This window comes from Mesitornis unicolor, unplaced genomic scaffold (genome assembly GCF_000695765.1).
Source record: "Mesitornis unicolor isolate BGI_N332 unplaced genomic scaffold, ASM69576v1 scaffold3433, whole genome shotgun sequence".
In the NCBI taxonomy this organism is placed as follows: Eukaryota; Metazoa; Chordata; class Aves; order Mesitornithiformes; family Mesitornithidae; genus Mesitornis; species Mesitornis unicolor.
In genome coordinates, this window is record NW_010175277.1 from 1 (window position 1) to 24606 (window position 24606).

General features: G+C 37.1%; 1 protein-coding gene across 1 annotated transcript in view; it reads left to right on the forward strand.

The window, feature by feature from the left end:
• Window positions 1-645: 645 nt before the first annotated feature.
• The window catches only part of LOC104538205 (dynein heavy chain 8, axonemal-like), a gene marked incomplete at its 5' end in the record, with an annotated part of 60691 nt that continues 36730 nt past the window's right edge, over window positions 646-24606 (forward strand). Inside the window, 10 exons of the mRNA XM_010181324.1 lie at window positions 646-813; window positions 7743-7961; window positions 10923-11099; window positions 13149-13343; window positions 15919-16074; window positions 16345-16527; window positions 19467-19637; window positions 20033-20411; window positions 21407-21678; window positions 23442-23606. Of these exons, the coding sequence (XP_010179626.1) occupies window positions 646-813; window positions 7743-7961; window positions 10923-11099; window positions 13149-13343; window positions 15919-16074; window positions 16345-16527; window positions 19467-19637; window positions 20033-20411; window positions 21407-21678; window positions 23442-23606 (2085 nt within the window). The remainder of the gene's footprint in view (window positions 814-7742; window positions 7962-10922; window positions 11100-13148; window positions 13344-15918; window positions 16075-16344; window positions 16528-19466; window positions 19638-20032; window positions 20412-21406; window positions 21679-23441; window positions 23607-24606) is intronic.

Genomic DNA, 24606 nt, shown 5'->3' on the forward strand with positions numbered 1-24606 from the left:
TCTCTCTGATGTCCAATGGCAGGACAAGGGGTAATGGGTGCAAACTGGAACATAGGAGTTTCCATGTGAACATGAGGAAAAACTTTTTTACTGTGAGGGTTACAGAACACTGGACCAGGCTGCCCAGAGAGGTTGTGGAGTCTCCTTCTCTGGAGACATTCAGGGCCATCCTGGACGCGTTCCTGTGTGACCTAGTCTAGGTGATTCTGCTCTGGCAGGGGGGTTGGACTAGATGATCTTTTGAGGTCCCTTCCAACTCCTGAGATTCTGTGATTCTGTGATTACGTATGGGGCAAGAACATCTGGTAGAGGGGGAGAGGAAAAGCTGCAGTGCTGTAGCAGCAATAGCTTAGATCAGTGTAAGTTGTCATGGAGCTACAAGTACAAGTAATGTCTGTAAATCTTATGGGTCAAATAAAGATATTAAATGCAAACTTCAGTCAATCTTGCAATGAAAGTAAGAGCTATTTTCACTTGAGTTCACAAAACCCAACTAATCTGTTTTTTATAAGACTGAAAGGCAACAGTGTTGTTTTGTTCATCTCGTCTGCTAGCACCATGTTTTTAAAAAGAAAAATGTTTCAGTGAAGCAGACTTTATTATTAAATCCATTTTAAAAAATAATTTTTCCTTTCCATTGACTAGGACTCAATTACAGGAGAAACTGTGGAGCTTTTAGAGCCTTACCTGGATATGGAGGATTATAATCTTGAGACTGCTAAAAAAGTGTGTGGAAATGTAGCAGGTCTTTGCTCATGGACACAAGCAATGGCTTACTTCTATGGTATTAATAAAGAAGTTCTTCCTCTTAAGGTATTTCATGTTACTCATTTTATTTCTCTGAGGGATGACTGTAGTTGAGTGGAAAAAATACTACATTTTTTTGCTGAAAAAGATAATGAGTTCTTTCTTCACAACCAGTTTTGAAGTCAAGCACGCAGAGGTTAAATGTGTCCTGGTAATTTCTTCACCTTACCCAGACACCCTGTGGTACAGTTGTTACTTGTGTGAACACAGTCAGTTTTCAATGGGAGCCTTCGTACACAGGTTCTTTATAGAGCCTGGCTATCTGCAAGTGAGAGCTGCTGATACTGTCTCTGCTCTTGTACTTGGTGCAAGGCACTATGGTTTCAAGAAAGCTTCTCCTCAGTCTTACTGGCCTGGGAAGAAGTACCTATTGAATTCCTATAGTACCTTGGTAGATCTGGGAGAGGAGAAAACCGACCTTGACACAGAAGTATTCCTTAAAGAATTTAGCTGGAATTCAGCTCTCTAAGAAAACTTTGGAGGTAGAAGCTGCTGCATGTGAGAGTATATATAATAAAGAAAGTAAAGAATACTGAACTACAGTAAAAGGGATCAGTTACCATTGTCTGCATTCCTACAGGCAGCTTTATTGTCTTGGAAATGTTTAATTTATGAGATATTTATGACTTTGGATATTTATGTAGTGATTTGTAATAATTGCTTCTACAGGAGATTTTATGTCTCTTTTCTGAAGAAATGCATTCCATCAGTTATGCTTCCACTGTACTTATGTTCAGTCTCCTATTGTATAAGACATTGTATCGATGGTATATTCAAAACTCTTGGCATATTCTTTTAGTATATCTAGACAGATCAGATTCAGATTCATTAAAAGCATTATATTTTTGATTCAAGTAACTGATTGAAAAGACTATATTTCTGTGATATATAGGTAGCAATTCCCTTTTCAAATAATGGGAATTTCACTAATGAAAACAGAATTTGAAATGTAGCTATTGAGAGCTATAAAAGAAAGCAAGACCTAGAGGAAATAGTGACTTTATATGCAGATTCAACTCTGCAAGCTGCAGAAGTGCTCTTGCAGTTTTTATTTGAATATATTTGACTTAAGATTACATATAAATTTATCTTTGTATTCAAGTATTTAAATTCTTGTCACAGTGTAGCTCATAAAAAACTGAGCCTGTGTTTCTTGGCAAAGTAGTGCCTATGGTAAGGTAAAGCAACAGTCATAAATATTTTAAAACTGAAGATGACAGAGGGAGGAAGTGCTTAAAGTATGCAGGAGATATTGCAGGAAGCACTGAAGTGATGCTAAGAAAATAATTGAAAATAAATGTACAATTAAACTGCATAAAGTACTAGCACAGGCTAAATCATCCAGTGCTAAAAGCAGTTTTACTGAATGAATTAATCAAGCTGCTTTATCCTAACTGCTGTTCTAGGAGATAAACCCCCTTCAACACCTGAAAAATCCATCTAATATATTTTAAAACTGCATCTTAACTGAGACTCAGTGCCTCATTTAGCTTAAATGTGACAACTTGTAAAAACTAATTAATAGTGACTTGTATTTTAGTAAATATAGTGTGCAAATATTAACTCATTCCTAGAAAGGGATACCTACATTCTTTAGATATGTGGCCTGCAGCCTAAGGAACATTAGTTCGAATCAAACACAGAAAGTGTAACCAGATGTTGCCTGCAAATACAATGCTGTGTAGTTGCTTATCTTACGGTGGTCACCATATGTGTGCTACTTTCCTTTAAAACTTCAGCTTGACCGTGAGCCCCTCCTCTCTATCTTGTTACCGACTAAACAAGCCTGCTGGATTCACCTGGTAATTCTGAAACACCCTCTGCAATTTATCCATTCGTTGAAGACTGTAGAAGCAGAATGAAGAAGTCCTGACTTTTGCTGTTACTCTTCAATTAAAATACTCTGTATAAGGGTGTAATTTCCCTTAGAGATGTGACTGGTGATTTTAATGAAGTTCTCCTTAGGCTGTTATGATGATCAAGTGAAGTTTGTCTATAGTTTATAAATTCTGTGTGATATTGAGGATTCTCCCTGTCAAATTCAGTTTTAAATATGAGACTTTATTGCCTTTTCTCCTTTCGCTTGTCTTCATGCTGAACTAAAAACCACAGCAAGCAATAAGAGGAAATTTGCACCTAACAAAGAGGTAATAGCCAAGGAGTGTCAAAATTTGATGGTCATCCATTTAAATAAGTGTGTCCTTGTCAAGGTGATGCCTACAGAGCAGGAAAACTAGCATTCAAGTCTGAATTCAAGGCCCACAATAACTGTAGAAGGAAAGCACATACTCTGGAGGGTGAACGGGAGCATTATATTACCTAATGAAACAGATTGAAGTCAGAACATGTAACTGAATGGAAAATATGGATTATTTTCCATATAATAGTATGTAGCTAGTAGAGGCCATGAAAAGCAGATAAGAGGCATGATCTCTGTGCCTTTCAAAGATTGTTTTAATCCCAAAGAATTGTCAGCAACAGCAAAGAAATTGAAGCCAAATTTTTATTAAAGTCACTCTGCATGTATCTTTTTGGATGTATACATATGTATATGTGTATATTTTGTTTAGATTAGTGAAGTAAAAACATTGTTTATGTTGAGGCTCTGAAAAAGTTGATGCAAAACCACTGGAGTGTCAATATGAAAAATCTACAGTGATCTGGGACAGGAGCAGCTTCAAAGTGCATTTCCATGAAGAGCTGTCAGCCAGATGCCAAGTGCCCAGCTCAGGACTGAAGCAAAGGGCAAAGATGACCACATTCACACAGCACAGGTGACCCATCACATCCACAGAGGCTCACGAGCAGAGTGACAGTGTCCAAGTGCAAGAAGCCTTCTGGCCTTGTCCAGCAGAAGTCAGTGCTAGGTGGGCTGTAAGAACAGTGAACTTGGGAAGCTAAATTACCTGAAATGAGGATGCTAGGAAAGCTCCAAATATTCTTTACTTGTGGTGAAATAGAAAGTTTCAGTTACTATTTTTCATATGGGTTCTCCTACTTCTAGTAACATTTCTTGAGTTTACTGAGCAACAGCTGCTCTTCAGAGTGATCTGGGGTTCTGGATATTCTGTTCAAGAATGGGGATAACATTAGATGGTGTGAGATTTTATTGGAGAAGGCATTTTTATTTAAATGCCTTCTTGGATGAGGGCCATATATACTTGGTGCTTTGCAAATTGAGTTTGCAATGGATCAACAAGAAACCAATGTCTATGTCAATATTAATAAATTAAACAGTGCTAGGGAATTTTTCTAGACACTGGAAAGTGATCTTCTGCACTATTAAATTGTTAGAATGATCTCTAGTGTAAATTTGGTCTTGGCCAAGCAGCATTTTCTCAGCAATCTCTGGGCACATTTCAGGAACTAGCTTGATCCAGGGGCCATTTCCATGAGGCTGTTTGCATGCAGCTGTACTATTTTAAAGGCTGGGAGAGCTTAATGTGAGCTGTTTTATGCTAGTTAACCTCCACGCCAGAGGAAGGTCCTTGGCATGTTTAATTTAACAGCATAGCTGTGGACTGCAATTTGTGTTTATTTGTCCTGGTTTTATGTGGAATGTAAAAAGGTTAAAAGGGGCAGGATCATCTAACCACCTACTATGAAGTCCTCTCCGAGGGCGTCTCAGAAGAAGGCAAAATAGCTGCTTAACAGTTTATTCTGTGGCCCTTGTTGGCGCAGGTACTGTCTCCGTACTTGGCCCAAGCAGACAGATGCAGAGAGCAGGTAGAGGCACTAGCTGGACCAGATGCTGAGAGGATTTTCTGTGTGGTTCCCCACTGTGTCAATGGCAAGAAAAGGCTGAAGCTGCTGCTCTCACACAAGCCTAAGTGTGTTCTAGCCTAACCCCCCCTCTCCGGGAGCACAGATAAGAGTGTGGATCTCATGTCTCCAGTCCTCATGATTCATTCACGTAAAATCCATTTATTCAGGCTTTTATACTGCGTCCAACTGGAACAAATTGCAAATCCTTGCTTTGCTGCGTGACTCAGAGGGATGAAATGAAGGGTGTGAAGCTTGTTCACATAGCAATGCCACTAAAATTAGAAAGGCCACAGTGGTTCTTTGTGACTGGGAGACACATTTCTTTCCTGCCTGTAATTGGCTGGAAATCTTTACATGAGGCTGCTTGTGACTGTAACAGCCTTCTTGTGCAGAAGATTCTCCTTGGCAGCAGAACTTACCTCCTGCTCTCATGGCAAAGCTCTGCACAGGAAGCTGCCAGCCAACCTGCCAGTGATGCCAATACAAAAGCAGTGTTTGTACTCATGTAATTTTGAAAAATGGAGTTAGAAAGACAGGGAGAGAGCAAATAGTGATTATTTCATAGGGTAATCTGAAACAAGTAGTCTTTCAGCCTTTGGGAATCTCATGGGTTGGTCATCCTGGTATGTTAGCAGCCGTTCTTGTGCAACCAACCGTTAGTCATCACATGATTAAGGAGCCTACAAATCAAACTAATACCGAAATGTATTACTACTTTATTATGATTACCCTAAAATTGGCTAAAAACTTTGGTTACATTGTCTGTGAAATAATTTCTTATTAAGTCATCTTCCAGAGATCCTGTGAAGTCTTGTGTAAATAATTTTACGGTTTTTTTTAATGTTAGAGTACAACACATTTTTTCTTTGTACTTGTCTGAAATATTTTTTTGTTGTTCCTACGTCTTCAAAGCTGGTAGCCTTTTAAGAGCTTTTAAGAACTGGGAAGCCTGTTTTATCAGTCTTTTGCACCTTTCTGCATAGTTTATTGCTGCATGGAGGTCTGTTTTTCATATTTCCAAGGCATCATTTCTCATGTATAAATGTCAAGGTGAAATATGAATCCATGCAGCCAGGTGTAAGTTCTCTGCCTAGGCTATTCTTCCTAACTCTCCAAGGATCTCATTCCCTGTGTAACCTCACTATTTGTCAGCCGAGGGTGAAACAGTATGTCATAACTTTGTTCTAGTCCCATTTTAGCCTTCTCAGAGTTTAAGGATAAGAGAATGCTCTGCACTGGGGAAGCAGGGCTGTGGTAGGAGAGAGAAGGCTGGTGCAGGGCTCTCTCTCAATCTCAGTTAGAAAGACCTGACAACAGATGGCTGAATAAGGCAACTGCTTTAATAATACAGAATAGTAGAAGGAGTTTATAATATCCTGAATAACCAAAGGAGAGTTTTCTCTCAATGGACAGGATCTTCTCTGCACAGCATGCCATGGGAAAATCTATCCAGGCTCTGTCTGATGCTGGATGAATGTGGGGTGCCCAGCATCTGAAGGGATGTAAGATCTACTCACTATCTATGTTCCTCTTCTTATTATGGAACTTTTAAAAAGCGTTATCTTATTAAGCCATATGTTGCAGGGCCTTTCTTATTAAGAGCCAGAAAGAGCCCTGGTGTCTCTCTCTCTCTCTCCCACCTCACACTCCCTACTTATCCCCCAGTGTAAGACACAGTAATGCTACATCACCTACTCAGAACTCCTTTACTGTTTAAACTTTTCCTGATAGTCCAAGATTCACTAAAAAGTAACTGCAGTGGTTCTGAAATCTGCTTTGCTGAGTCTTAACAAGTCTCACTGATTTAACAGTGTTTATCTCTAGGAGATACTGTTTAATGTGCTCTTTGATAAATGGTGGAGCAAAAATATTTCAGTTTTCTTACATGATGAAAATTTTATGAGCAGCCTATTCTCTGGCTTATCTCCATTATAAAATATTTGTTTATTTCCAGAATCTGTCAACAAACACAGTGGCTACATTAAACTATTTTTTTGCTGACAGTGCTGTTCTCTTGATGTGTAACTAGTAAAGCAGTACTACTTTGTTGATTAGTACATTTATGCTTCTCTAATTCCCTGCTCACAGACCTATCTTTTGAAATCCAGCAGACTTCATGCTGCATTTTCATCATGACCAGATCTCAAAATATGTTCTTGCCTCCTCTCTTTTTTTTTCCTATGCAAAGTATGAAGAATTTGCTGATTTTAGCATATTTTCATAAGAATTAAATCTATGTTTTCAGTCAAGATCTAATGTAAAAACCCAACCCATGGTTATACTGTTTACTAAGAGTCATCCCAGTGATTCTTTGTGCTATTACTCTTCGGATGTGATGTAATGTGAGTGTCAAGTTTCATTTTTGCAATAGAAGAGTTCTTACAGAATCTTGATTTCCATCTTCGTAACTCTTACAGCAGGAAAAAACCCCAGAAATAAGATACATGATATTTAAACAAGTGTTTTAAATATTCAGGGTAAATGGAAGCAATATTTTTCTGCAAGTGTGAATTTTATAAGAACTTTGTCAGTCTCTAATCCTTTGCAGATATATATTTGGAAAAACATTCTGAATTTGCATAATACTTTTTTTCCCTCCTGTTAGGAGTATTAAGTTAAGAGGCCACATTTAAATGACTGGCAACTCATCATTCCAATTTATATAGAAATGTGAGAAAAGTCTCTAGAGTTTTATTTGCTAGAGGAGCAAAAAATGCATTTGTTGTTTTTATTGTAGAAGTAATTGATGGGAAAAGAGCGGAGAAGGATAGTTTCTGTTATCATTGTTACTATTTTATGTTCTATGAGGACAATCTTAATTTTCTTTTGTGCTGAGAATATATTACAGAAAACATTTTATGGGTTGCCTTATGAATCTAGTATACAGCTGTTTCAAGTGTATTGTGATCTAAAATATTTGATCATTGTGTCATCAATAGAACATTCTGAAAATATTAAAATATTTTAAGATTGCATTGCATAACTTTAATGTTATGCTTGTGTTCCAGTTTTAAGTTGAAAAGTAAAAAAGGAAAAAAGCTTGCTGTCATCTTAAACATGTATTATTTTTAAAAGTGCCAAATAGAGTACAATATTTGCCATTAAATGAATGTCATTTGCTTTTGTCAAATAATAGGTATTAATGACACTTTACTTTTAAATGTTTGTAGGCAAATTTAGCATTGCAAGAGGGGAGACTTGCAGCTGCCCAAACAGAACTGAATAATGCACAAATTCAGCTGGATGAGAAGCAAATGGAATTGGATAAAGTACAAGCCATGTATGATACTGCTATGAAGGAGAAGCAGGCCTTACTTGATGATGCTGAGGCATGCAGAAGGAAGATGAACAACGCCACAGCTCTGATTGAAGGATTAGGTGGAGAAAAGGTACTAGCATATATGAGTAGGTTTCCAGCACAAAGTAGGTGATCAATTTTGAGGAGACCCCACCTGGAGTACTGTGTCCACCTCTCGCCCCACAACATAGGAAGGACATGGACCTGTTGGAGTAAGTCCAGAGGAGGGCCACAAAGATGATCAGAGAGCTGGAGCACCTCTTCTATGAAGTCGGGCTGAGAGAGTTAGGGTTGTTCAGCCTGGAGAAGAGAAGGCTCTGGGGAGACCTTGTAGCAGCCTTACCTGAAGGGTGTCTACAAGAAAGCTGGAGAGAGACATTTTACAAGGGCAGGTAGTGATAGGATGAGGGGTAATGGTTTCAAACGAAAAGGGTAGATTTAGACTAGATATTGGGAAGAAATTTTTAACTGTGAGGGTGGTGAGACACTGGCACAGGTTGCCCAGACAAGTTGTGGATACCCTCTCCCTGGAGGTGTTCAAGGCCAGGTTGGACAGGGCTTTGAGCAGCCTGATCTGGTGGGAGGTGTCCCTGCCCTGGGACTGGATCATCTTTAAGGTCCCTTCCAACCCAAACCATTCTGTGATTCTATGATCATTTCTAGTGCTCAAGAAATTCAAGGCATGGTGACATCTCAATATCATATGACACTTTAGTTATAGGTATGTTTTTTGCCTGAATCTAATGTATCTAACAAAGTAAAACAATTTCTTGTGTTAACTTAATTCATCTGTATGAAGATTTATGTCATATCATACAGCTCGTATTGGGATAAATTTCAGATTTAAAGCTAAGGAGCCAAATTCCTTTTAGCTTTAGTAAGAAGAGGAATTAGGCTTAACCTAAATAATTGCCCTAAAATATTTATAAGAAGGATTACTCTCTTTTTCTCACCAAATGTACAAGAATAGGAATTTGAAGCTTGACTAATTTCCTGAATTATATTTAAAGTTAAGATTTCTACTGAATTATTTTACAGAATTATGGGCTAATCGTTATCCTTTGCACTGAGTTTAAAGTTTACCTTTCTTATGCAGACTTTTCTGGCTTCAGCATGAAGGTTTCCAGAGGAAGCAGGATATCCTTCTTTTCTCATCTGATTATTTTCTTTGATTATTCCTTGGTTGATATCACACAGCCACTGCATCCTGTGGGGCCAGGACTACAGCGTTTGTTTGTATAGCTTTACTTCAAAATATCAGTCTAAAATGTCAGATGCTTTACCATATTTTTCAGTGAATTTCTGAATTTAAGAGCAACACTGAAATAGGAAGTTACAGTGTCTTACTGTGGGTTTTCTGAAGCCTTGTGTTATGAGGACGTGTAAGAGCTGTTATTCCATTCTACTTTTGAAAATTCAGAAAAACTATATGTGGCACTTGGAGCCTTGGGCAAAACTGACACTGGGTTAAAAGTGTATTTTCAAAAATTTAAACATACAAGTCCTGAGCAAGATTGCATGCAGAGTGACTGGAAAGGAACAGAAATCTGGAGAGAAAGGAATAAGTAAAACGCAAAAATAATATTCAGCAAACCACAGAATCATGGAATAATTGAGATTGGAAGTGACCTCTGGAGATCTTCTAACCCAACATCCTCACTCAAAGCAAGGTGAAATAGAGCAGATTGCTCAGGGCATTGTCCAGTTGGATTTTTAATATCTCCATAGATGGAAACTCCATAATCTCTCTTGTCAACCTATTCTAGTCTTGACCACTTTTGAGTGTTTAATTGGAATTTCTTGTATTTCAATTTGTGTCCATTTCCTCTTGTCTTTTCACTTGGCACCACTGAGATGAGTCCGGCACTATCATCTTCACACCCTCCCATCAGGTATTCGTACACATTAAGAAAATTTCCCCTGAGCTGTCTGTTCTCAAGACTAAACAGTCTCAATTCTCTCAATCAAGACTGCCCCCAACTTTGACATCTCTGACTTCTTGTTCGCAAGTCTGAGGTTCAGCAAACTGCCTTCCATCATTAGATCCTTAGTTACCTGTGCTAAGAATTTTTTGCCAGTGCACTCCTTAAAATGACCTGGATTGCTTGTGTCTTGCTGTGTTGTCCCTCCAGAAGATACCAGAGTGGTTAAAGTCCCCCATGTAGACCAGTGCCTGTGAATGCAAGGTTTCTTCCCACTGTCTGGAAAAAAGCTCATCTATTTCTTCCTGATCATGTTGTCTGTGACAGACACACACACAGCATCACCTGTTTTGGTCTGCCCTCTAAATCCTAACCAATAAGCTCTCAAGTGGCTCACTGTCCATCCCAGAGTCTCACATGCAGAGGTCCATGCATTCCAGCTGCTCTCTCACATAGAGGAAAACTCTGCTCCTCACCTTCCCAGCCTGTGCTTTCTAACAAGCCTGTATACACCTGTTGCAGTCCTCTAGTTGTGGAAGCCTTCCCATCATATCTCCATGATCCCTATGAGTTCATGACTCTGCAACCGCATGCAGACCTCTTAATTCCTCATTTGTTCTCTGTGCTGTGCACATTAGTGTACAAGCACTTCAGAGAGGTGCCCAGCTGTGCTAATTTCCCAGAAACAGTTTAAAAGCTATCCCCATCATTCTGTTTGGTAGGCACTTCTTTGTTTATGAGGTTATGCTTGGGGTGGTCCTCCATTAACCCGCTTTTATTGATTACAAGATCCCTACTGTTTATATCACCCCACATATTTTGCTTGCTAACCTGGTCCTCCACTTCCTCACATAATTGTGGTAATCCTCTCCCTCTCACTTTGTTCCTCTTTTAAAGCACTTCTTTCCAGTTTGGCCAGCTTGTTGGCAAAGATGATTTTTCTCTGCTTGGTCAGGTGGTTGCCATGTCTTCCAATCAGATTTCTGCTTCTGAAAAGAATGATTTAAAGCCAGAAATACTCCTGGTTCAAAGGACAATTATTTACCAGCAAGAGAGAAATTCTTAAGTTAGATCTTCATGTTAGTTTTGTGCCTGCTTAATCTAACTTCTTTGTTATATTTTACATACAGATTCGTTGGACGGCAAGCAGCAAGAACTTTCAAAATCAAATTATTAATTTAGTGGGAAATGTTCTTCTCGCCACTGGATTTCTCTCTTACTCTGGACCTTTCAATCAGGAGTACAGGAATTTGCTGCTTCAATTGTGGAAGAAAGAAATGGACAACAATAAGATTCCATACAGTAATGTAAGTGATGATAATCTTAATATTAGTAGATTAGTATCCCTACTGCATCTTCTTTTCGGGTTCTTGGAGGATTTGACACTTAAAACTGATATTAGGTAGACTACTTTGCCATGAGAGGTTTGTCATGCTGTTCCTCTCATAGAAGTTACCTGAGAATCTTTTTTTGTTTTTAATGTTAGGTGGTGCATAATGCTTCTAGTAACGGTGATTAACCTTGAGCTGACAGAGTGAACCTCACAGCCCAGCCCAGTTTATGCTATGACTTACAAAGATGAATGATTCTGACTTGTCCAGTAAAACTCTTTGAAAGCTCCTGGTGATAAGCAATAAGTAAGGCCAAGGTAGATTTATTAATAACGTACCAGTAGCAGTGCAGTCGCAGGCAAGATTCTTTACCAGTGTGGTATGGGAGTTATCCTACATACATTCATCCCAGGGAGGCTCTTTTTCCAATTCAGCATACAAAATGTTCTTAAAAGCTACTTACCTTGGGGAATAACTGTCAAGATCCTTACCATTTAAGGATAAGAACTTGGATGTATAATGTCCTTAGAAAGCAAGACATAAAGAATTAAAATTTTTCCTCTATGAAGACGTTATGACCACAGTGCTACTCAGCTGCATTCTTAAAAATTTGAGGAATACTTTTCAGTTGTTTTTGTGTTGCTTTTTTTCTTTATGGACAGGTTATACACTGAATGCCATAATTAATGAGTTTCAAACAATAATTACCATTCTGTTTAGATGGATGCCGTTAAAGACAGGATTATAATTTCAGTGATAGTGCACGGAAGAGAGTTTTAATTCTTTTCCAGTGAATTAAGTACTCACAAAAGGCAGCATATGGACTCCTCTTGATGCTTCACACCACAGGGAAGAAAGCAGTTTTGCAGTTCAAGCAAAAGGCTTGACATCTGCCTTACTTTGTCACAGACTAACTGGCTGTGGGTGTATGAGTCATTTAGGCATTTAGGCATAACAATTTAAAGGGAGCTGTTTAAAATTAGCTATCTATCAGTGTAGTTAGGCACTTAAATTAGCTAAATTTCAGAGTTGCATAGTGACTGATACTTCCCGCTGCAGTAAGAAAAAAATCAAAGCTATTTAGACCCTACTCATCTGTTTAAGGAGCTAAATATAGTTTCAGTTGCTGAAGATTTTGGCTATTAAACGCTTTACTGTGCTTTTCACCAATGGAAATTGGGTTCTTAAAGGTTCTCTGTTTTCTGAGAATTATTTGTGTTGTTTCATTCAGATGTTTCAATAAACAGAGTGGTAAAAAAATCAAAGGGATAAAAAATCTTTTGAGTCTTGCAACCACTGGTATCAGTAACTTTCAATATTCTATCACAAGTCTCACAGTATATGAAATTTTGCTTTAGGCTTCAGATGCTGAATTATGTGATTTTTGCAAGAGTTGCAGACTTTTTAAGCATGTTGTAGAGAAATCTTACAAATAGGAATTATTGAGTGAAAAATGTAAGGAGCAAATGAAAAAAAGCCTTCAGTTTTATTCTTTTTAAACTCACATCACTATTAAACTATTTTTCTAATTTGTAGAGCTTGGTTTGTGATTTTAAGCATTGTTTTCTTCACATATACATTCTTGAGAGTCCAATCACTGTTCATTGTGAATAAAATAAACCAGGTTAGTTGGCGTGTGCAAATCAAACTTTAGGAGAATATATGAGCTGAGAAGAGTTCTGACTGTAGTAACAATAACTTTCCATGATAGTTCGTGGTTATTGACCCTTAGCACATCTCTTTCTTCTCTGAGTCTCCCACAAGCCATCCTGTAGTCATATACGTGCGTGTTTCTCTGAGACTCTTTGATGGATGTCAAAGCCTCAACAAAGAATTAGCTTTCATCATTGCCCAACTTCAGTGATTTAGGCACTGAATTTTAAAGAAAGGAAGCAATAAAGAATGACTACCAGATACATTCTCTTGTGCATTATGATCAGAATAAGAAGGGAAAACCTTCCGTTGAACACTTCAGTATAACTCATCTAAGTGGTCCTAATGTTGTAATTACATATTTTCTATTAGGACCTGAACCTCACTGATATGCTTGTTGACAATGCTACAGTGGGTGAATGGAACCTCCATGGTCTTCCAAATGATGACCTTTCAATTCAGAATGGCATAATCGTCACAAAAGCATCTAGATACCCTTTGCTGATTGATCCACAAGGTCAGGGAAAGATCTGGATTAAAAATAAGGAAAAGAATAATGGACTCCAGGTAAATAGTACATTTAATATTTTTTATGTGTGTGTTATTTCACCTTATAGTTCAATGCAAACTATTTTTTCTGTCATCATACTTAGGCCATGTGTGACTTAAATCTGATGTTTATGGTATACAGTCAGGCAGAAATTAAAACAAGACTGACACAAAATCTGTGACCTATGTGTATCAGAGTGAAATAGCTTATACTGCTTTGTCATCTCCCAGAAAGACAGTTTCAAGAGCAAATTGGAATTGTATGTTATGCCATATGTATTTTCATGATGACTCTTTTAATTACTTGTCATAGAGAAAGAGAAATGTAGAGGAAAGTAAATGACTTGCAAAATTAAGACCAGATAGGATCAGGCAGCTGGTGCAGCATGGCAATAATGTTTTACAGTAAGCATTTTAAGAAGCAAATAGGAAAAAGAAAAAGGGAGGAACTGGAAAAAGGATGGTGGCTTGAGGTAATGTGAAATCTAGTGATTCTTGAGGCATATAAAATACAAACCCCAAACTTAGGCTGCATCTTAATGATTAAATGCATGTGATAAAAATATTTATTGCTTAATTTATCCACTCTTCTCACTTTCTATCTAGCAGTACAACCTGTTTGGGATCTGGGTCTTCTATTTAATTCAGAACTTCTTTCCCCCACTTCTAATCAGCCTATCCTCCATGCTTTGTAACACCAATAAAGATGAGTTATGATAAAGATCTAAACACATGTTATATTTTCAGGCCAGATTGAGCATGATACTAAACAGTTAGCTGTTAATAAATCAAGTCTATCCCACAACTGTAGATTATCACATGAATACCATGGTATACTATCTTCACTCAAAACAGGAGTGATGGATAAGAAAAACAAACTGAGAATGAAGGTAAGGATGGTGGCATCCAGAGAGCCGATGACATCATGGTGATGTCATTAAATCCCTAACCTTCTGGACCTTGACCTAGATCTGTATTTCACAGAATCATAAACTGTTAAGAAAGGCCCAACATTCAATCCCACACCAAATCCAGTTTCTGGTAGATTGAATGTGCTCAAAAATGGTGTAGAAATCAGAGTATCAACTGAGAAGAGACAGAAAAATAATGTACAACATTCAAAAATCTTGGCAAAATGGATGCCTTTATAAAAAATATGATGAAAAGCTCTCCTAAAACATGAGTTCCCTCCCTTAAGTTGCACTGAGTCTGTATTGCCCGCCCTCCACCTGGCTGCTCTCACCACGTGGAAGGGGGCTGTGGACACACAGATTCTATTCCCTGGTCCAGTAAATGCATAAGGATGTTATATCACATACTCACCAAAGCAAGGACTGAGAGAAGTAAACTAATATACCATTTCCTCTTTCCCCACTATTCATATACTATAAGTGATTATGATATTTTCACTCATGAGCCAGAGAAATCTGTCTACCAGACTTGCCTTGTGGCCAGTACGTGTGAGTATCCAGCCTATGAAATTTGTAAAGCCTGACAGGGCTAAACTACTGAGCTGCTGGGTACTTTCAAAACTTACATGGCTTTGAATGCACACAGATGCAGCCTCTAAATGCAGAGGAAACTTTTCTGATGAAAATTCAGTCCATTATGGGTATTTAGACATCCTGACTCAGATGTCAGCTGTGTTAGAAGAATCTGAGTTCTCCACCCACAAAGTCCAGGAGGAACAGTGTTATGACAAGACCCTAAATACCCAAGTGTTTAGATTATGCCTTTACATCTGGGACATTGTGATTTGCTATGGTCTTGTCAGGATTATGTTGTTGGTCAGTAAAACACTAACTTCATCCCTCAGTTTCATGCGAACTGAAAATGTAGGCAATGTGCTTTTTTTGCAGATCCACATGTGCTTACATTGTAACAAAGCTAAAAGCAGCGTGGCAGAACATAGTATTAATTTTTAAATAATATACTGTTTTAAGACTGTGTAATGTGCCTCTAGATATTTTAATTATGCCTTTTTCAAAGAGCACTGACTGCAAGACAAGGATTTATTGTAAAAACATGTCTATCCTAGGGTTTTTTTCTTGTGAAAAAAACACCCCAAACCCATGGCTTAACAGATGCCTGGAAAGGCTATTCAGTTATAATCTGAAAGGCTTATGTTAAATTTATTAAATTTAAATAAATTAAAAGGAGTCTATGTGATTTTTAGCAGTTTTAAGACTTTATATTTTGAAATGGGAATTGAATTGGAAATTAGACATCTGATGTGAGACCAGGCCTCCTATGTAACACTGTTTCCCTGTCTGAACCGTAGAAGTATTTCCCTACTTCACATTAGTGATCTAAGCATAAAGTCATTAATATTGAAAAGGTATTAAGACACTACAGTGATTAGACAGATATGTAGGTAAGTAAATAAATAGATAACAATAAAGAAGTATGATCTCCTATTCTGTTAAGCTTAAAGCAAAACTTCCTTTCATTTCAGCAGAGGTGTTTGTCCCTGAAATATAATCACTTATGTAGCTATCCCAGGATGAGTATAATTTTTGAAAGTTCTGATAGATTTCATCCTGTTTTCTATGTGCTTGCAAACACATGCTATGCTGTGAACCACTCTTCCTAGGTTACAACTATGAACCACAAGTTCTTCAGAAGTCATGTAGAAGACTGCCTGTCCCTTGGCCGACCTCTGTTAATTGAAGATGTTGGAGAGGAACTTGATCCTGCTTTAGATAACATCTTGGAAAAAAATTTCATAAGATCTGGTTCAGCACACAAAGTAAGATGAATTGTGAACATGAAAATAAAAACCAACAGGACAGATGCTGGGTATCTGGTAGTCTGGATACTGTCAAGATTCACACCTTTGCAACACTTAGGAACATGAGTAGTGATCTCCTGGAGTTGGATTTTTTTTAGTCCTTAAGTAGAAATTTTAAAAAGTGTAAATGAAAATGTAAAAAAAAGAGTTAATCTATTTTTCACTGTATACAATAACTGTTCTTCTGAATTCAGCTTTTGAAATTTGAGTAATATGTTTTATTTTCAGGTGAAAGTGGGTGACAAGGAGGTAGATCTGATGAAGGGGTTTACCCTTTATATTACAACAAAATTGGCTAATCCTGCTTATACTCCAGAAATTAACGCAAGAACAACTGTGATTGACTTTACTGTTACTATGAAAGGGCTGGAAGATCAGCTGCTTGGCCGAGTCATCCTCACAGAAAAACAGGTACCTAGTAGCTTGCAGTATTTGTGTAGAGGGAAGGCTTGTTCAATATCTGCACCAGGAGTGGATTTATTCAATGTCTTGGTTGAAATCATATGCAAAAATGAAAATCTGAATGAAAGTTTAGGGGTTTGTGCATTTGCTGAAAGACAGTGTAAACCTGGTTTTTAATTGAATGGAGGGACCTAAGCATTTATGTTAAGATCTGGCCTTGGAAAGAGAAGAAAGAAAATTGTTCATTAAAAATACATCACAGGCATATACATGACATACATAAAGCATCTTTATTCCTTCATATATAGCAAAGGCTCCTTGTTCAGTCAGAAACCTCTTTTATTTCTGAATTCCTTTTTAAACTTAATTTGAATTACATGAAAAAATGCTTATGAACTTGAACTACTTTTCACCAGTTGGGCTCTAATGTGCAAGGAGACTTTTAAGGAGCCCTGAATGCTGACTTGACTTTGCTTTTACTAAAATTTCCATTGATTATGTGGAAACAAATGAGGAAGAAAATCCCCTTTTAGGTGTTTTTTCAGTAGTTTAATACTATAAAAACTGAGATATCATCCACAATAATTTAATTCCTAGATCATTCCTATTTCTTTTTGTGTGACCTAATTTAACAGCCTGGTTACCCAAAAACTGAGGAGTTAATTCATCATAGGCACTGAGGACAAAGGTGGGTTTTTTACTGTGACAGTCATACCAGTAAATACATGAATATTATGGTCCAATTACACTAAAATGAAATATTTTCTTCCTTTCACATTAAATGAAAGCACAGAAGTTGTATTTCACATCAAATCGAATTACTTATTTCAAACGGAACGTTTCATAATTGTGTCTGTATGACAAAAGTAACAAAAATTCAAGTTTGGATTAGCAGAGCTGCTGCTTTCAGTAAGTGACTCGGGTAGGCTTGCTCATATGAGAACAGTTCCCCAACTAAGTGAATTAATTCCTCCTTCAATTCCCCAAAGGATGATTTACCCTATTGTGACTGGGTAACTTACCTCTGATTGGAGACCGAGGTTTAAATCAAGATAGAATTGAAATGGTTTCTGATGACCCACATATAAAACTCATCTCCTCACACTCAGATAACCTCGCTCTGTCTTTTTTTTCCTGGACAAAACTGTTAGAGAATTCATGTATGTAGCAACACCTAGACTGCATTTTGGGTCAAAATTGTAGTCACTGAAAAATATGCATCCAGTGCTGTGTATCAGCTGAAGAGAGCTGCAAGGGTAACTGGTTAGTAGCACCACTACTTGCTGCACAGGAACATAGTGATCAACATTTATTAAACTTCTTTAACAGATATGAAGAAATCATGGTTGTTTGGTCTCCTCTGTCTCAACAAGAGATCAATGTCCTGGTGTATATGTCAATGCCAATGGAGGTCTGATAAATTTAATTCAAAGAGAAGACAAAGCATGAACAGAGAATCTGAAAAATAGGTTTTCTATTACAGAAAAGAAGACAAGTTTATGATACTGAGCTAAAGTAACAGATTAAAGGAACCAAGACATTTTTAAAGATTGCCATAGTAGTGATCAATGAGATATGTGATCAAAGAAGTGTTTATTCTTCTCAGCTTTAAAGGTTGTTCCTGTAACTGTATTTTAAAAAAAAAATCAGCATCTTTTTGTACTTTGATAATGAAATTGCTGCCACTATTTGTCTTCAGAATGGCTATTTTTTATGTTACAAATGTGCTTGTGAAATAATCTTGCAACCAAAAGCCTAGCATCTGGTATATTTGCTATTTTTCTGAAAGGTACTCTTCACAGGCTTACAAACAGAATGGGTGAGGTGCCTATTCTTAAACTCAGAGTCCCCTTAAGTAGAATATACTACTAAGTATGATATAATATACTACTAAGAATATGCTACTAAGTAGCATATACTTAAATGCATGTGTATTTGAGTGTTCTGTAGAACTACTCATTTTGTGTCATTCTGTTTTTTCTGTGTGTGTGTTAGTGGTAAAGAAAATGCAGAAAATGTGAAGCCGAATGACTGATGCTTAAGTCTTTCTCCTTTTTTGGGATGCAGTTATTTGTAACTTCCACAGAGCTACATTCTATAGCCCTAGAATATATTACAAACAGGTTTCCAAATAAGTTTGTGAGAGTAAAGGAATTTGTCACTTCTTTGAAATACAGGAGAGCCTTTCCTGCACTGCATAACTCTGTACATCTCTTTTTTCCTCTAACTTGGCATGTTGACAAGAATGAAAATAATCTGAAATAAAGCCATAGGTGTAGGTAGACTGGTACTGTTAACTACCCTTTTCTTACAGGAAGGTTGACTTGATAGATTAAATAAAGGTAGCCAGCAAGAGTATCCCTGAGCTGTGTTGGACTGTGCAGTACAGATGTCTCATTTCACTTGGCATTGCATTGACTTGTCTGTCATTGTTCCTGTGCCATTGTCTGTCTTCTAGAAATAGCATAGAAATGCCATATGACAGAGGTAATAATTGTAACATTTCCTATTTTATAAGCAGTAGAGGCGTGTATCTTGCAAAGTCACAGGATCATAGAAATTAGAAATGGAAAATGTCATCTAGTCAACTTCCCTAGCAATGTAAAATCCATCCATACAGTGCATCTTTCAGTCCTTTTCTGATTTAATTTTAAGTACTTGATGTAATGTGGCTATTATCACTTCCATTGGAAACTAGCTTTAGTGTTTTGTGCATTTTACCATAAGGAAGCTTTTTCTGGTAATTCTGATGTGTTTTCATTCCTTAGTATGTGGCATTCATCAAATAAATGCAGTATACATACAAATTACTTTACTATATAATATTTCTGTATTTTATAGAAAAAGCAGCAAAGCCTCCAATCTATCATGCATGATATCACATGTTTTCTGTGTCGTTATAAGGCATCTTTCTTTGAATTAATTCTAAGGAAAATTTCTGAATGCAGGAACTGGAGGCAGAAAGAGTCAAACTGATGGAAGAAGTGACATCTAACAAGAAGAAAATGCAGGAGCTTGAAGATAATCTACTCTTCTGCCTAACCACTACAGAGGGCTCTTTGGTTGAAGATGAGTCTCTGATAGAAGTCCTAAGAATCACTAAAACAACAGCAGAAGAGGTGAGTTTTGAGTACATTGCAAATACATTTTGAAACTGTAATTCAAAGATTCTTTGTAAACAGTTTTTTTCTGATTTTGCTTTTTCCATTCAAGCCACAATACAACATCTGACTTCTTAACAAATGAATAGTAGAAAAAGTTGCAAAATTAAAATATTACCTAGATAGCATTTATATTCCAGGCGTACTTTGCAGATCTAAGTTTGAATCAAATCCCATTGTGCTTAGTATTTGAACACATGAAAACACGTCTGTGTTGAAGCACTGACAGAAGGAAGCAAAACTTGACTAAAAATACCATTATGATCTTAATCAAGGCCTTTTATTTTTGCTTGTGCAGTATAAATCACAAGTGACGTGACTTAATCTTCGTGGTCTTTTCCATTAATTTTAAGGTCAGTGAAAAATTAAACATAGCAGCGGAGACAGAGGTGAAAATCAATACTGCACGTGAAGAATATCGGCCTGTTGCTGGACGTGGTAGCATCCTTTATTTCCTAATTGTGGAAATGAGCTTGGTTAATGTTATGTACCAAACGTCTTTGCGGCAGTTCCTTGGCATTTTTGACCTATCAGTGGAAAGATCTCAGAAATCTCAGATCACAGCAAAAAGGGTAGTATATGTAATCGAGCATCTCACCTATGAAGTCTTCAAGTACACTGTTCGAGGGCTGTATGAAAATCACAGATTCCTGTTTACATTGCTTCTGGCACTGAAGATTGACTTGCAGGCCAAGAAAATTTCACACGCTGAGTTTGAGACACTGATCAAAGGTAATTTCTCTAGAAATGTTCTTTACATATGTCCATGAACTGCCAAATTCAGATTTTGCAGTGCTTACACTAACAATATAGTGTAACCAGTAGATCTATTGTTTTTTAAGTGGTGAATGAAAGCATATATAGCCCAAGAAGGAATTAGACAAATTTTCCAAAACAAGGGCAATACAGACAATTTATTATGAAAATAATGTCTAGATGAGGATATTTTACTGTGTTACATTGCAAAACAGAAAAAAAAGTCAAATTCTTTGTAAGAGACCCTATAGTTTTCTCCTGCATGCCTCTTTTTTGAGTTGCCACATACCTATGTCTCTGAGCTTGGAGACAGGAGAATCTTTTTTGGTGGCTGCTAAGGAGGCATGTGAATGCATGTACCACATTTAAGTGTCACAATGACAAAGAAAAATTTTAGTAAAGTTTATAAAATTTTATTAGGGTAGACCCCACTGTTTCCAAAATATAAGTGCAATCAGGTACTGAGGCAAGTACAGTCAGGTACTTTCCATCTAAATATCTGTTTGCTTTGCTGACACTGATTTAATGTTCAGCTGTGACTCATCTGTGTAGGAGGTACAAATGGGCATGACACTGGAGTGATGGCTGAGCTAAGGAGCTGTTGAAGTTGCACAGTCCTGGAAATGAATGCACCATGTGCTTTCTTATTCTGTAGGTGAAGGGACATTGGACTAATCATAGCTCCTTTCTACATCTGGTCTGAAGACTTCAGTTTTAGTATCCTTTTAGGTAGGCAAGTTTTATTCCAGTTCTACAGATGGAGAGAAAGCAGCACAAAAATTATTGGGATATCAGCTTTGGGAGGTATTGAGACCATTTCCCTAGTAGGCCTTTGTTAAATGACTCTTCCACGCAAATTCTAGGTTTATGAAGACTTTCACTCCCTAAAATTTGAAATAAATATTTGTATTACTTTTCATTTTTCTGTTAAACAATGGTTGTTTTTTTCTATAATGCTTTTCACTTTGCAGGAGGTGCCAGTTTGGATCTGAATTCCGTGGAACCAAAACCAAAAAGATGGATCCTTGACATGACATGGCTCAATCTTGTGCAGTTATCTAGCTTGTACCCTTTTAATCAACTTCTGATGCAAGTTGTTAGGAATGAGAAGTCTTGGAAAGCTTGGTTTGATGAAGAAGCACCTGAAAAAGCTGTTATTCCTGATGGGTATGGCAGCTTACTGGATCAATTCCGTAAACTGCTCCTTGTCCGGAGCTGGTGCCCTGATCATACTGTTGCCCAAGTAAGATATGCTTTCGTACAATGGTTATGCCATGTAGCATCTCCTGTAGAACTGCTAGTTCCAAACTTACGTTCTCTGAATTTGTTTTTATCATAATATTGCAGTGAGCTATTTTGAAAATCAGATCTTGGAATCCTTATAATAAATATATGTGAAAGAATTTTGTGTGGTGCTCCTAAAGTGAAGTAACGAAACTTAAAAGCAGTTGCATTCTTCCAGTGAATCAGAAGATGCATCTCTCTTTTTTAACAGAAGCGGAAAGGGAACAGTTCACTCTGATGACAGGGGCACTAGAATAGGAGATAAACCGTTTACTTACCCTCCATGCCGAGGAAGTAATAATTAGTCTGTCTCATAGCAAATATTGTAAATCAAAGAGCAATAGACTAGCCGTTTCTTCACAGTCTGTAATATTTGGATATTTCTTCTCTGTGTAGGTCTAAAAGAGATGTATGAGCCTATGAATATCCTCTTTTCACTTTTTTTGTCTTTAGCGACACTGGAAAGTAGTACTTCTGATTTCCAGAGTATCTTAACTTCACATGTTACATGTTGTGATAGGATCTGTGTTATGTTTAGGGGATGCCATTTTTTCATGGTCTTTTTCAACAAGACTCCCTCCATCCTCTTTCTTTTTCTTCCCTTCAGCTGGTAAATAAAAGAGAAGTATGGGAGCTGCATCTGCCACAATTTAAACAAACCAAGATAATAATGCTGCTACTGCCCATTTATCGACAATCTTATTGTCTTGCACAACCATCTTTGAGAAGGAAAGTCTCTGAACAGTGGTTTCAAAAGCTGTAATTATTTTAATTTTTGAGGAAAGAAAGGATCCTTTTTGTTATTATCTTCTTTATCCCTTTTTTCCCTACTGTGTTTCCACTGTTACAAAAATTTACCTCTTTTCGCTATGGCTGAAGATATACTTAATAGTGGGTGACTGAGTTATTTTTTTCTGGAATTGGTGTCTTTCTCAGTCCACCTTGTTCTGGGTGCTCCTCTCTGTAATACATGCCTCAGAATCTGTGCTAGTAGTTTACACAGTTGGAAAATCATGTCAGTCAAAAAAGTGTTTCATACACCAGGACAGCTTTAGAAATCCTTTTAAAAATGTCTGTGAAAAGAGGACAATAGAGAGATAGGGAAGGTTTGACCTTTAAGGATAAAGTCTGAGTTGTGTTTATGTTTTGTAGAAATAGATATTCAGAGTAAGAGACTTGAATTGGCTAACAACTGGACAGGAGAATTTGTTGAAGTTCCAACAAACATATGGAAGATCGTAAGTGGGTCAGATGAAAGATCTGTCTAATCTGCTGTGCTGTAAGAGACATTGTCAACAATACATGCTTAGAGGAGCTAAGAATGAGGCTGAAATAGAGAAACTCTTTTGTTTGGCTATCCACCAAGCGTTAGCAGTCAGTAAATTAGGGGAAATATCTGGGTTGTCCTCAGAGCTGACAGTGGATCTATGCTGCATGGATTTCTTTAGTTCTTTAAAAAAACCCCAACATTTAGCATCCTCTAGCAATGATGTTCACAGGATGGCTGTTGTGTAAAATTTTCTTTTTTTTGTTTGAAGTTTGCTATCTGAGAAATTCAATGGTTGCCTCCTGTGGACTATAATTTTTGTAACACCAGAGTTGAAAATGAAAGTTTAGAAAGTCATTGCCTTACAATGTAGGCATTGGTAAATCAGTGATTAAAGCTAAATAAATAATAACAAAAAAGGTCTATATTTCTGGTAACTTGTGATTTTTTTTTAGGCTCGACACTACATTGCAGAATCACTTGGAGGGAAATATGCGGAAGGATTTATTCTTGAAATGGAAGCAATGTGGACAGAAAGTGACTGTCGAACACCTTTGACATGCTTTTTATCAATGGGGTCTGACCCCACCGAAAATATAGAACGTCTTGCAAAATCAAAGGTATCCTCCTAAACTGAGTTTGCTAGAGCTGATAAAGACATTTAAAACTGTCCTTTGAACTAGAAATGGTATTTCCACATTTTATTGAAATTCAAATCTATATTCATACCAGTGTTATCTGAAAGTTAATTTTGTATCAGTACATGAAATACATTTGCTGAGGAAATTGAATTATGTTATTGTTTTTTCCAGTTGTTTGATTCCAATGAGCCCTCCATTTTATCCAGTTTGTCAAGAAGTTGTACTTAGTTCCTGTCTTTCTCTGGGCTTTCTATGTTGTTTTTCTTTCCAGAGTAAACCTTTGACTCAACATAGATTAGCTGCACCAAGGATCTGATCTTGGTGTATATGTGATTCTATACCTCCAAAGTATCTTGTTTATTGTTCTTTTTTCTTCTTCTTAATGATAGAAAACTTCAAAAAGACATATTGGTCCTATTTTTCAGTATTTTCAGCCTATTTCCCTTTTACAGGCATGATTTGTAGTCTCAAAATGGATTATCAGTACTGATGGTGCTTCTAAGTATTATATTAACAATATAAATCTATTATCGCCAGTTGTAAATATTCCAATTTGTGACCAGAATTTATTTTTCACTCTAAAATTTATTTGTTCCAATGGCCTTCTCCCACAGAAATGGAAACAGTCCGTGTGACTGCTAAGCTATATAACCTTATTTATAAAACCAAGCAAGCTCTGTCTTAAAACTAGTTGGATATCTGTCCCTTTTACTTTCACTTGAAGATAGAGTGAAAATTTAACTTTCTGAATTAAAATGAAGTTCATAATGCCTAGTACTTTGACTTAATTTAAAGTCATTCATTGACTTCAGATATTTTTATTATTGTAAGGATAGTTTCTTCTTTCAGGGAATGATGCACAGAACCTTCAACAGAACTGTCAGGGCCACTACAGTGACTGAAATAATATGTTCATCTGCATAGTTGTATATTAAGATGACACAGATATATTATTATGACTTACTATTGAGAGAAACAT